We start from the raw sequence: 12,845 nt of genomic DNA, 5'->3' as shown, positions 1-12,845 counted from the left end.
CCCACTCTTAAGACGACAACAGCTTCAACAGAGAGTCAGAGCACAAACATCAGCCTTCAGTCACATGAAATAAGCTGCTGACTGATTTCAGCACCACGGACAGAGCTTTAAGGATGAAGTGACACTTCAAAGAAAGTCCGACTTCAGAAAACACAGCAGAAACAGAGCTGTTCATACTAATCTGACCAAAACACATGGAGGCAGCTCTTTAAAAGACTGATATGGTTACACTTGGTGTCTTTGTTTTTTTCATAACAACTTTATTTAAACATTTCAATGAATACAAAATGCCCATTGAATGTATTGAGCTAGTAATTAAGACACATTCAAGGAACTAATTATTAACATGACAAACAGATAAAGCTTTTCTTTAAATACAATAAAAAAAGTCTAAGGAGACAAAAATAAAGGTCTGCTAAAAAGATATTGACCTATGCCCATCATCATCATAATAATAATAATAATAATAATAATAATAATAATAATAATAATAATAATAATAATAATAATGCATTTTATTTATAGGCACCTTTCTTGACACTCAAGGTCACCTTACATCATTAAAACAATGAGATTTTAAATAACAAAAAGCAAAAAATACAATTTAAAAAGTTTTAAGAGAATGGACTATGGAGTGGTCAGATGGAGTAAACCAGTCTAAACAGATGAGTTTTGAGGTTAGATTTAAAATGTGGGAGTGTGTCAGTATTACGGAGGTCATGTGGGAGAGAGTTCAAGAGCATGTTAACGAGGCGAGCTGGGGGACAGTGAGATGGATGGAGGAGGAGGATCTGAGGGTGCGGACGGGTGTGGCAGTATGGAGGAGGTCAGAGAGATATGGAGGGGCAAAGTTGCGTATGGATTTGAAGGTGAGGAGAAGTATTTTATAGTTGATCCATTGGTGATGGGGAGCCAGTGGAGCTGTTGTAGAATGGGTGTGATGTGGTGGATGGAGGCGGTGCGTGTGATGATACGGGCGGCCGAGTTTTGAACCAGTTGTAATTGCATACACACCAAGTATATTTTTATAATAATATCGCTGATTTCTGGTGAGAATACAAAAAGGTTTCAAATTATAAAGAATGAAAATAATCAAATCCAGAAAGAACAGATTTAATCAAATCTTTAATCAAAAGTTAAAGCTACACTCTGTTATGTGAGGCTACACCAGACATTAAAAGGCTGATTGGCACTTTTTTAATACTAATGATTCACTTAATTTTTTTTTAACCTTTATTTTACCAGGAACAGTCCCATCGAGATACAAAGTCTCTTTTACAAGGGAGTCCTGGCCAAGACAGCAGCATAACAAGTTTCACATTGAGAACAAGACAAAACATATATTACCAAGTAACTATTACATCAATTTATAAATCAGCAGTGTTAAGCTCTACAACATGAGCACCAGCTGATCAGATGATCCTGTATCCTAGTTTTAAAATCCTCCAATCGAATTAAAGGATTCAGTTTTAGGTGACCTTGAAGCTCAAACCAAGAAGAGGAAGCAAAAACATTAAAAGCAATTTTTACTAAAGACAGAGCGAGTCCGAGGAATGACAAGAAGAATAATTTGTCCATGGGACTGAAGATTACAGCCACTGACGACTTTAGGAGTCAATAAAGAGCATAAATAAGATCATGGAGTACGGCCTTATAGAGAAAGACATACCAATGCTCAGTTCTTCTGTTGTATAAGGAAGACAAACCCACCTTTTCATACAAGATACAGTGATGTGTGCAGAATCCTAAACCAGAAACAAAACCGCAATGCAGCATGGTACACTGAGTACAACATTTTCAGAGAGGTTGAGGAAGCATGCATATAAACAACATCACCAGACTCAATTACAGAGACAAAGGTTGATTGAATGAGCTTTTTGCGAGCAAGAAAAATAAAAACAGCGTCTGTTTCTGTAAAAGAAAGACAACTTCGCCCTGAGTTTTTTGGTTAAACTCTCAATATGATGATTAAAAGAAAAAAATTCATCTAAGAGAAAACCCAAGTATTAAAATGTTTGGACACATCCGATTTCCTCATTTGTAGAAGTGAAAATATGAGAATCATCTTCCACCATCCTTTTGGACTTTGAGAAATACATCACCTAAGTCTTGTTGGCATTTTAAAACCAGTAAATCTTTATAAACTAAGATCCATTTGTACTGTATTAAATGCAGCTTGTAGGTTATTGATTACACTTGATAGGGACGACACTGAAGTGTACAGGATGGTGTCATCTGCATGAAAATGAAACTTTGCAGGAAATAAAAAACAGGATGGGACTCCTTGTTCATTTTACTGCAGGGTTAAATAGTTTTAAGTTTACTGTATGGGATAATGAGAGTTTTAAATGGATTGACTCTGCAAGGACACTATATTTTATGGTTATGACTATTAAATATGAGAGTTTTTAACTCTCTGGCTTCCTGCCAGCATGCCCAGACTATTTATTTATCTTGCAAACTCTTCACCTCAATGAACAAGTCCATTTCAAAGCTCTGTTGATACTCAGAGTCTCTGTTCCTCATGAGAGACAAGCTAAGGTTAATGTCAGGAAGTTGTATTTTACAAAGTCAGCCAACAACCTTCCCTCAATCCATTAAGGCACAGGCAAGGAGAAAAGGAGGGGATTATCGCTCCATAATATGAGATTGGACATGCAGTGAAGGTCTGATGGAAAGTGCATTCAAGGAATGGCCTCAGCGGGAGGTCAAGTTAAGGACAGCTGTGCTTAAACTTAAAGAATAGGAACGAGGAGATAGTGCTGCCCGAACAAGCACATATAAAACTAAACATTCCTGAAGGTGACATAAATCTCAAACGTGCTGCAAAGCTAATGATGTCTGCGCCTTGATGTAAACAAGATATTTAGCATACATTAAATCTATATCCATTTATTATTCAACAAAATAAATTAGTCTGTTAGTCTGGGATTGGATTTCAGTGTCGCTACATGTTCTCTCTGTTGTTTGTAGCATATACTGTATGATCAGTATTTTCTCCTTTTCTGAAACAGGCAAAAAAAAGTGAGAGCAAAAGGAGTAATCCACCTCACAACAACAATCCTAGATCACTTGTCACCCAATGACCATTTAGCTTGTGCATTTCGATGTAGCATGCTAGCCCAGCTAACACTCCACTTTCAATGTAGTCTCTCAAATAAAACTTCCAGCTTGCTTCTGAAACTACGAGTTGGACAGTAAAAATTGGCGACTCACAAAAATGGAAGTCATGGCAGGAAGTCATTTATGAGCAGCTGGCTTCACTGGAAACCCTGAAAGGTTGGCTTTCATCTATCAACCTCAAACGCTAACTGATGGGCTCCTAAGACTGGGAGATATCTGATACCAAAGACTCTTTGCAAAAATGCATTTAAGTTCAAAACACAACTGCAGATTTTAAATTAAATTTTTAGTATCTTCAGAAAGTTTGCAACATGGGTGTTTCTGTAACAGGAATCAAAACATGATCATTACAGCTGTGACTGTAACCCGGTGAAGGCCTCATCATGTGCAAAAGTGTGGCCAGGGGTCATTGGCCCTCCTTGAAACCTGATTGGCCACCCCAAAATTCTAAGCTATGATTGGCTGTTAGCCTTGTCAGAGCCGGGACTTACGGTATGTTGTGTGTAAATGAATAATGTAACACGTTTTTCTCTTGTTACTGCCTTCAACTGTAACTTTAAACAAATGTCTTGTTATCGAGCGTTAAAGAATTCAAGAAGCCAAGAACAATCATGTTTACCACTTTGTTGTGTTTCTGTTACAGGTATCATAGTAGTATTAAAAGTATTACACACAGCATCATAATGTAAGATACTTTAATGAGTAAGGGATAATGTATGGTTAGCAGGTTGTTATGGGAAAAAGAATCCAGACAGGGTGAGACAACCCTGAAAGTGGTTCTTTTTCCCATAATTAACTGCTCACCATAGGGGGCCTGAATATTTTTGTACATGTGATATTTGAGTGTATTATTTTTAATTTATTTGCAAAAATTCCACAAAACATTTTTCACTTTGTCATTATGGAGTATTGTGTGTAGAATGTTAGGGAAAAAATGAACTTAATCCATTTTGGAATAAGGCTGTAACATAACAAAATGTAGAAAAAGTGAAGAGGTATGAATACTCTCCGTACTCACTTTAGCATGCTAACCGAAGCTAACGTTTTAGCCACATTGTTTACCAATATGATGCTAACGGAAGATAACGGTTTCCCCTCACCTTACGGTCTATGATGTCAACAAGCAGAAGCTAAATGTGTCTGAACTCTTTTCTGTGGATTGATTTGACATGACGTGTGATCAGTTTGTCTCTGGTGTTGCTCATGTTAGTGAAAGTTAATAACAATCATCAAGGGGTTAGGACCAATCAGAATCAAGCTTCTTACACAGCTGGAAGATCAGTAAGAAAGCCGGGTAATAATAGGTGTTAAAGTAGATGGAGAGGGTAAATGTTAATAATCTGTGTTTGATACCAGATAAATGAAGAGGGAAGGTTTCATTCAAGATTCATGGGCGTGTGTTTTCTGTGTAATATCACTGTGTATCTCGTGTGAATGGTATCTTAATAAAATTGCAAGTGATTTCAATGTATCTGTCTACCTCTATCAGACCCATGACCCCCTCTTTCAGTTCTTGCCCCTTAGAATTGTAAAATCGAACACATCAGTGGCGATCAAATACTCTTATTTGATACTCGTGTTGAGTCTTAGTCCAGATTTCAAACAAAGAGAGACAGCCGTGTTCAACTTCCCTCTGCAACAAGAACACAATCTGACTGTGGTGTAAAGGGCAACGTGTACTGACATGACTTTCAGAGTGTTTCTGCAGAGTACTTCTCATCCATCAGTCATCTGTCTCCTGGAACAGATGCACTTGTATTTCTACAAAGTCTATCACTCCACATCATCTCTGACAGGCCTGCATGTGTCACACGTCAAAACTCCATCGCCTCGTTTTTATTTTTCATTTCAGCTCTATTGTTCCCTCTTTCTCAGTGTTGTAAACCTGACCTGTGAGAAAAACATCCACAGAGGTACACCAAGGAGGCAGTTGGTTTCAGAGTCATGTTAAAGTTGACATTTCTGAACTATTCTTTCAACATCTCTTCATTTTTTTCCCCTTACGCACCCTGTCTTCATCGCTTCTCTTTGTTGGAGTTTGATTGGCACGCCAGACAGATCATAAAGTGTCTGGAAATGGAAACTGTCTTCACTGACCCTTTATTTCAAAGGGAGGCAGGAGACAGAAGTCGTGACATAAGAGACCGTGAGATCATCTGAATGAAGACAGAAAGTGTTCATAGTTACAGTGGAACAGGAGAGAATGGTTACATGAGACCCATAGAGACAGCTGTGGTGGATAACAGCCCAATTTAATCTCCCAGGTGTGGAATGCCTTTGCTTCTTCACAAACTCACATCATGATGTCTTCAGTATTAATCTACAGTGTTTCAAATAATTAAAATGAATAAAAAACCTCGAATGAAAAGGTGTGTCCAAACTTTTGACTGGTAGTGTATATGTAGTAATTTAAAGGTGACATATCACGCTTTTTTCATCAATATATATTGGTCTAAGAGGTCCCCAAAACATGTCTTTAAAGTTTATGCTTAAAAAAACACTTTGAAATCAGATTTTGGCCTGCCTGAAAAGCCCTCCTCTTCAGCCCTCCTAAGAACACTCTGTTTTCTCTCTGACCACGCCCCCTCAGGAAGTGGATGTGCCTCGGCTCTCCAGCACGTTGATCTAATGTTTACATGTTTGCTGAATATACACGGCTGCTCAGAGATCACGTTACTTCAACCCCCTGAATCTGATCCAGAATCTGATCCTGACGGAGAGGCGCCTGCAGCAGGACCTTTCTGAACGATTGGTCACAGATTTAGTGTTTCTTATTGTTTTATTTATCATTATGTAGACATGTGTCTTGGTACACAGCTACGAACATGTAGCTATGTGGCGATGCTAACTAGCGCTAGCACTTATCCATGATAAATAAAAATCATCCACTAGATCTTCAAATCTGCAGACGTGGGGAGTAAAACCATCCTCTACAGCAGGACCTTTCTGAAGGATTGGTCACAGATTTAGTGTTTCTTGTTTTTGTTTATTTGTCAGTATGTCGACGTGTGTCTTGGTACACAGCTACAGCTACAGCTATGAACATGTAGCTATGTGGCTATGCTAATTAGCGCTAGCACTTATCGATGACAAATAAAAATCATCCACTAGATCTTCAAATCTGCAGATGTGGGGAGTAAAACTGACCTCTGCCAGAAAGGCAGCAGGACCTTTCTGAAGGATTGGTCACATATTCTGTGTTTCTTGTTGTTTTATTTGTCAGTATGTAAAAATGTATACATAATATTGAGGAGATCCCGTTCAAAGCAGAGCATAACATAGAGAGGATAATCCACTCATAACATCTAAACAGTAAATACTGAGTCTTCTAGTCAATAGACCTGTTTTTTATTGTGTTTTTTCAGCGTGTCATGTTTTCACCATGCTGCTAATGTGAAGAGCTGCTGATCTGCCACAATGACAATAAAGATCTCTTCTGCTGTTAACTTTATCCCTTTGTTTAGTTGCATAAACCAGACAGACTGTGACTTTAACCACGTCTTAGAAAAACAAATTCAGCATCTTGTGGATGGAATTGCTTTCTCTAAGTATCTTCTATCCTGTTTCCTTTTCAGTTACATTACTCCCTCACACAAGAAGACAACACGGAACATAAACAGACAATGATGAGAGCTGAAACATTTAAAGTGACAATAGATTTAATATGTAGACAGAGCTTGATTTAAAGCTGTATCCCGTACTGTAATGTTTACAGGAGATAACAGATACTAAATAGGTTTATATGATGTATTTAATTCAGTTCTTTGTATATAAAAGAGGAAACTGTGTGTTGCTTTTCTTTTGGCTTCTGACTCCTTTGTTTAGTGCCGTTCAGAGGTTGTCGTCTGTCTACCATCTGCCTGAATCCGTGGGAATGCACCAAGTGCTGATCTGGAATCAGTTACAATGCTGGGAAGAAGCTCAAAGCAACCTAAAAGTCAAGTTGTGTGTCCTCTGCCTGTGAGTCTCACAGCGAGGACCCTCTGTTGTGCTTTTTGAGAACACTTGATCAGATACTTGTGGTTTTTTGTGGAGAAGAGAGGAGGCTTTTTACTCAGCCGAGCGTGTTCGACCTGAGATAAGAGTCAGGGAATGAGTCGTTGTGAGGGGAGGCCATCCTGATACGCTTCTCACTCTGTAGCACGCATACAGACAATCTGCTCACACACTCACTGCAGCCCCCACAGACACACACACACAGAATGAAACCCCTGACTTGCTAGTGGAAAATGTATGAAAGCAAGATGTGGAGATGTGATCCAAGCAGCAGTCCATATCCATTCTGTCTTGTAATGGAAATGTGACACGGAGGGTTGAATAGGTACAAACCTATTGACTGTGTGAGAGTGTGTGAGCGTGTGTGTGGAGAGAGAAAGGATTGGGTAAGGGACAGAAAAAATGAAAAAAAGGCAAGAAAATCCAAAAAAGTGAGAAACAGAGAGAGAGAGAGAGAGAGAGTGACACCACGAAGAAATACAATGTCCTCCGACTCAGGAGGAGAATTGAGCTCCAAACAGAGAAAGAGAAAAGGTCCAACAGTATCACATCTCTAACTGCAGCTCTGCACTGTGATATCGATCGCTCAGTGGCCCCAAGACATGTTGTGGACAAAACAGCCATTATTTTAGAGCCACATCCATTCACACCTCCGTGTATGCTGTGAAGGGGGCACAAGGGCAAAAACACACCGCATAGAGCAGCTCTGTATCCAGTGCTGTTACTTTATTGGAAATAAATGTGTCCTTTTTCAGAAGAGTCAGGTCTATCTCTTTCTATTATGTTATATTTTTATCTTTTTATTTTGAATGATGAACAAAACAATGCTTAGAAACAGCCCAGACAGTTTGCATTAGCACAGCCATTAAACATTTCAGCAAAACAGCGCTACTGGTCATGTGTTTCTTTGTGCTGTTCTCTGGTGTATGCATTCAAGTGCATAGGAGAGTTAAATTGAATGTTTAAGAGCTGCAGATATTTTGAATTCCTTCAAATTAACCAGAAATCTGATACACCATGCACATAGTTCGACAGGTGCTTTATACCTGAACAACGAAATCAGCAAAATTGTCAAAGCCAAAATCAAGTCTCTTTATTTTTTCTATTCCATCATATCCGGAGCATACGTGTCGATGTATTGATGTGTTTCATATAGGGCAGAATACTGGCAGAATTCCCCTTATATAATAAAGTGTGTCCAGATGTGTCGGTGTAACTTTTGATCATGGATTGCTTTTTGACCAACGCATTAAATTAATAACCCGTTCATGCTTCTTCCACCTAAGAAATATAGTGAAAGTTAAATGGCTGGTTTCACACACAGAGTTAGAGATGCTGGGTCATGCTTTTATTTCCTCTCAGCTCGACTTTTGCAATTCTCTTTTCACCAGCCTCAATAAATCTTCTCTTGACTGACTACGACTAATTCAAAACGCTGCCGACTGTTAACCAGGTCCAGCAAAACAACCCACATCACCCTCATCCTATTCTCCTTAGGATATATGATGTTTAGCATTGATATAACAATCATGATGCCATAATATAATTATGATACAAATATATTTTTTCAATTCTTGCAAGAATCTGGATCATATCCGGAGCATACGTGACATTTTATTGATATGCTTCATATTGGGACAAGTACAGGCAGAATTCCCCTCATATAATAAAGTGTGTCCAGATGTGACAATGTGTTTTACATTATAAAATTGAATAAATAAAAACCATTGAATGAGAAGGTGTGTTCAAACTTTTGACTGGTAGTGTATGTCATATCTTGAATAACACATCAGAAATGTGAGTGGTATTTGAAATACAGCATCAGTCATATCAGAAAAATATCCATATTCTGATGGTATCAAAGTCCCGTTCTGGAGATCAGATATACTTCCAATGCTGTGGTCGGACAATATCTAGTATGGACTACATCACATATCGATCATTCTCTGGATTGTGAGGTATCGTGAGCAGTGATTGGCTGGTTCAAGACAGGACGTAAACTGCGGACTCCGGTTTGTGAGTTTGACACTACAAACACTGAACCGTCCCAGTGACTGTAACTTTCTTTTGGTGCTATATTCATTGACTTTGTCAGGTCATGGTAAGAGCTGCTATTTTAGTATGTTTGCATCTCTTCAAGATGCAGATGGATAATTTGAATGCACTTTGAATGGTGAAAAAAAACAGATAAATTCTGAAAACAAGAAAAGTGTCTTGCATGTACATTTGATGTTGCACACTTTAAATAATGTAACTTCAGTAATCTAATTGCATGCACATTGTTTCCTTCTTGGCTTCTGAAAGGTTTGACATTTAGTGCCATTCAGAAAAATTGACTGTTTCCAAGATGTCAGTTCACACAGTTTGATGTATGTTGCAGAAAACAGCTGAGAACAGTGAGGCTTTAACATTAGGCTTTAACATTAGTTTAGCTATCTCAACTTGTGAAGCTTTTTTAATCTTGTTAGTTATTTGTTTGCCTCGTAGTAAAGGTTCAATATCTTCTAATGCAGCCAAAGATTAGATCAGCCCTCCCTCTACTTTAAATTGTGCAAGCTGTTTTCTAGGAAGTACATGCTCCACAGGCATATCAGCAGAGTGCATTCACAGGCTTTAAAAGGCTAAAAAGAAAGAAGAAAATAGTCCAGCATCATCCTCCTCATCACTCACCTCGGTCTGTGTCGTACAGGAAGACAAACTTGTTCCAGTCATAGTGGTCGAGGAGGGACAGGAGCGCCCCTCGGATGGACGGCCGGAGCTGCAGGGTGAACTGGCTCTCGCCCTCAGTGGGGAAACTGGGCGTGATGAGGGAGATGTGCAGGGCGCTGCAGAAGGATGTCAACGTGTGGACTGAGCGCTTGTCATACAGGCCGAAGATGGCAAAGACACCACGGGAGTACTGGGAGCAGACTGGAAGAGAAAACACACAAAAAAACATTGCTCAATGAAATGATGAATAAAGCCAGTGTGCCTCTCCCTTCCTTCAACTGTTCCTCTGAATGTGGTTTATAGTTGGATGCATGTATTCTCTATGAAGCTGCTGCTACTATGGTTTAAAACAAGGTGGTAAAAAAACATATAGACAGGGAATCACAACATGGCACTAAATGATGATGAAAGTCATGTTAGAGCCTGGAGGAAGTGAAAGAGAAGGTTGACCTGAGAGGTTTTGAATGAAGTCTGTTATTTACACAGAAAATAATGAAGCATCTTTAAACATAATGATAATAATATATCTTACTGGCCTCTCAAATTTGAACAAAAAGTAATTCTATTTTTTCATGTATAAATCTTAAATCATTCATTCACACATCGGCGTATCTCAAATGTTGAGTGTTTATTTATTCTTATTAGCTCATTTTGCCGGTGATAATTTTGTTGGTTGGAGTAAAACACAAACAAACAAACAAACTGAGGGCTCATCTCCAGACCTAAGTTGCATTTTGATCAAGAGTCCCGGGGTCTTTTAGCCCCCAGAACTACTTTACCCTGAACTAAAAGGTTCCTGTGCCCCCATTGTTGTCTGCTGAAGTCCCGCATAGATTGTGCAAATCAGGCCAGTGACGTATGGAGAAAAAAAAGTAAATGTACTACACCACCAGACCAGTAGAGGGCGGTAAAACAAAGAGGAATGCCATTCATCACAGATGACGCCAAAGAAGCAGACGGACATGCAGGTATCAGTATGAGCAACACAACAGTTAGCCTGTTAGCATGAAGAGACTCAGCTGGCGCTGTTTTAGATGGTGCTATATTTCATCACAGATGGATTCACTGAATCAACACGTGAGAGGAGATAAGCGCGAGTAGCAAAGCAATTCAACACGGCTTTAAAATCCTTTTGAACTCAAAGAGCCGTGGCAGAGATTGGCCGGTGTTTTGGTTTAAACAGCGACCCTATTAACTGGAGACTCTAAGCCGGATGCATCCCTCATAAACGTCTTTAGACGATCGTTAAATATCTGATGAGGATATTTTGAAATCTTAATAAAAACTAAACTAGTCTGCATTCCCAGGAACTCCCTCTGTGTTTCAACAGCTGTGTAAACTCCACAAACACTGACACGTTCAGCTGAAGGTCTCAGGTTTACAGGATCACTTTTAAAACCATAACACCGAGAGAGACGCATCTCTTCTTCCTTTGAAAAGTACACACACATGCAAAAAAGATAGAACAAATAAAAACAAATGAAAGAAAGAGAAATCAAGTGAATCACAAATGTGTGTGATGTTATTGTGGACGGCAGGCGGAATAAAAACACTGTGGTTAATCTACCAATCAGACACGTTCAGCATTGCAGGCGCTGACCCCCGAAAGCCCGGGACCTTTGAAAAGTACTACCCCCCAAGCAGGGGCTTTTTAGAGGGGAGATTATCTACCCCTGAACTAAATGGGTCCACCAATCGAAACACAAGTAGTTCAGGGGTAAAGTTCCTCCGGCCGTAAAAAGGCCTATACACATCCTCTTAATTGATGTTTCCAGTCTGCTTTGCACAAATAGAAGAAGTAGGTGGTTAGCAGGTGGAGTATTAGTCATCACATTAAACATGTATTCACCTGAAGAGATGATGAAGACAAAACAACGCTTTCTGTTTCGATTGACAATTGATTGCTGGGTAATGTGTTGCAGAAATCACCACAGCAGTGAGCGCTTAGGAGACAAAATAACAAACCATTATCCTGCTGATTACCACTTGAAGTCCTTTCAGGAGCAGCGCTGAATGCCGTAAACAGAGATCAAAACCAAACACATCCGTTTCCTCTGACACTTTCATCTCAAACTGTTCTCTTCACTCATTTAATCACCAACAACAACAGCAGCAGCAGCGGCGCTTCCTCGCAGCAAACTGAATAATTCCCCTCGCTGCTGTGTGGATTTACTCCAAAGGACATATTCCCCCATTAACTAAACACTTCACATTCAAACCGCAGCGCTGCGTGACATCCAAACTGCTCAAACTCAACCTGAGCCTATCCTGATTCATCGTCGGACTTTGAATTAAAAGGAAACTTTGAATTTCCATAAAGTCTACGCAATCTGTTCTACACACACAGAAATACACACAGAGCAACACACAGGCAGTGTTTCCTGCTCGAGGAGCTCTCCTCATTATGGAAAGGGTTGGCTCTCTCCAAGAGAAAGTGCCATAATTACCCATTTTTTACATTCACGCAGAACAACAAGAGAAAGGGAAAGATAATGAGCGCCCTCTGCCAGTTTCCGGGTACGGAGAGAATCAGAGCGAGCCTGAAGATGTGGCTCTTGTTAAAGGAGAATGGGGGGTGGGGAAGCAAACAAAAGGGCTGCTTTACTGACAAACCCAATGTTTCCACGCAGAGTGCACTACTCCACTGTACAGACACAGAGAGAGGGTGTGCATCTCTCCTGATCCGCCTGCAGCTCCCTCTCCCTCAGAGAGACAAACAAGACAACAGGCAGAGAGAGACACGGAGAGAAGAGAGGAAAGCTTCTTCTGCTCACACAATTAAGGTACATGGAGGTGCTCGGGAAAAAACGCTGCGAGTCAAGATTCTGCTGTGGCAGAGTTTGTTTTAATACCACAGCTTTATTTGCTCTTTCTCATGTCGTGGATGTAACACGTACAATCCATCGCAGAGTGATGTGACTACAAATATTGCCTCTTCACACATCCAAGGAACTGCTCACACCCCGAGGCCATCATCTCAGGGCTGTGGTGCTGCGGTGCATTAAAGACTGTCGTTT

General features: G+C 39.8%; 1 protein-coding gene across 1 annotated transcript in view; it reads right to left on the bottom strand.

The window, feature by feature from the left end:
• Positions 1–12,845, bottom strand: part of gria4b (glutamate receptor, ionotropic, AMPA 4b) — a 216,015-nt gene that overhangs the window by 104,558 nt on the left and 98,612 nt on the right. The window contains exon 3 of the mRNA XM_034684264.1: positions 9,790–10,029. Coding sequence (XP_034540155.1) covers positions 9,790–10,029 — 240 coding nt within the window. The remainder of the gene's footprint in view (positions 1–9,789; positions 10,030–12,845) is intronic.

The sequence above is a fragment of the Notolabrus celidotus genome, chromosome 5, assembly GCF_009762535.1.
Source record: "Notolabrus celidotus isolate fNotCel1 chromosome 5, fNotCel1.pri, whole genome shotgun sequence".
Taxonomy (NCBI): domain Eukaryota; kingdom Metazoa; phylum Chordata; class Actinopteri; order Labriformes; family Labridae; genus Notolabrus; species Notolabrus celidotus.
This window is presented reverse-complemented; position numbering and strand designations above follow the sequence as displayed.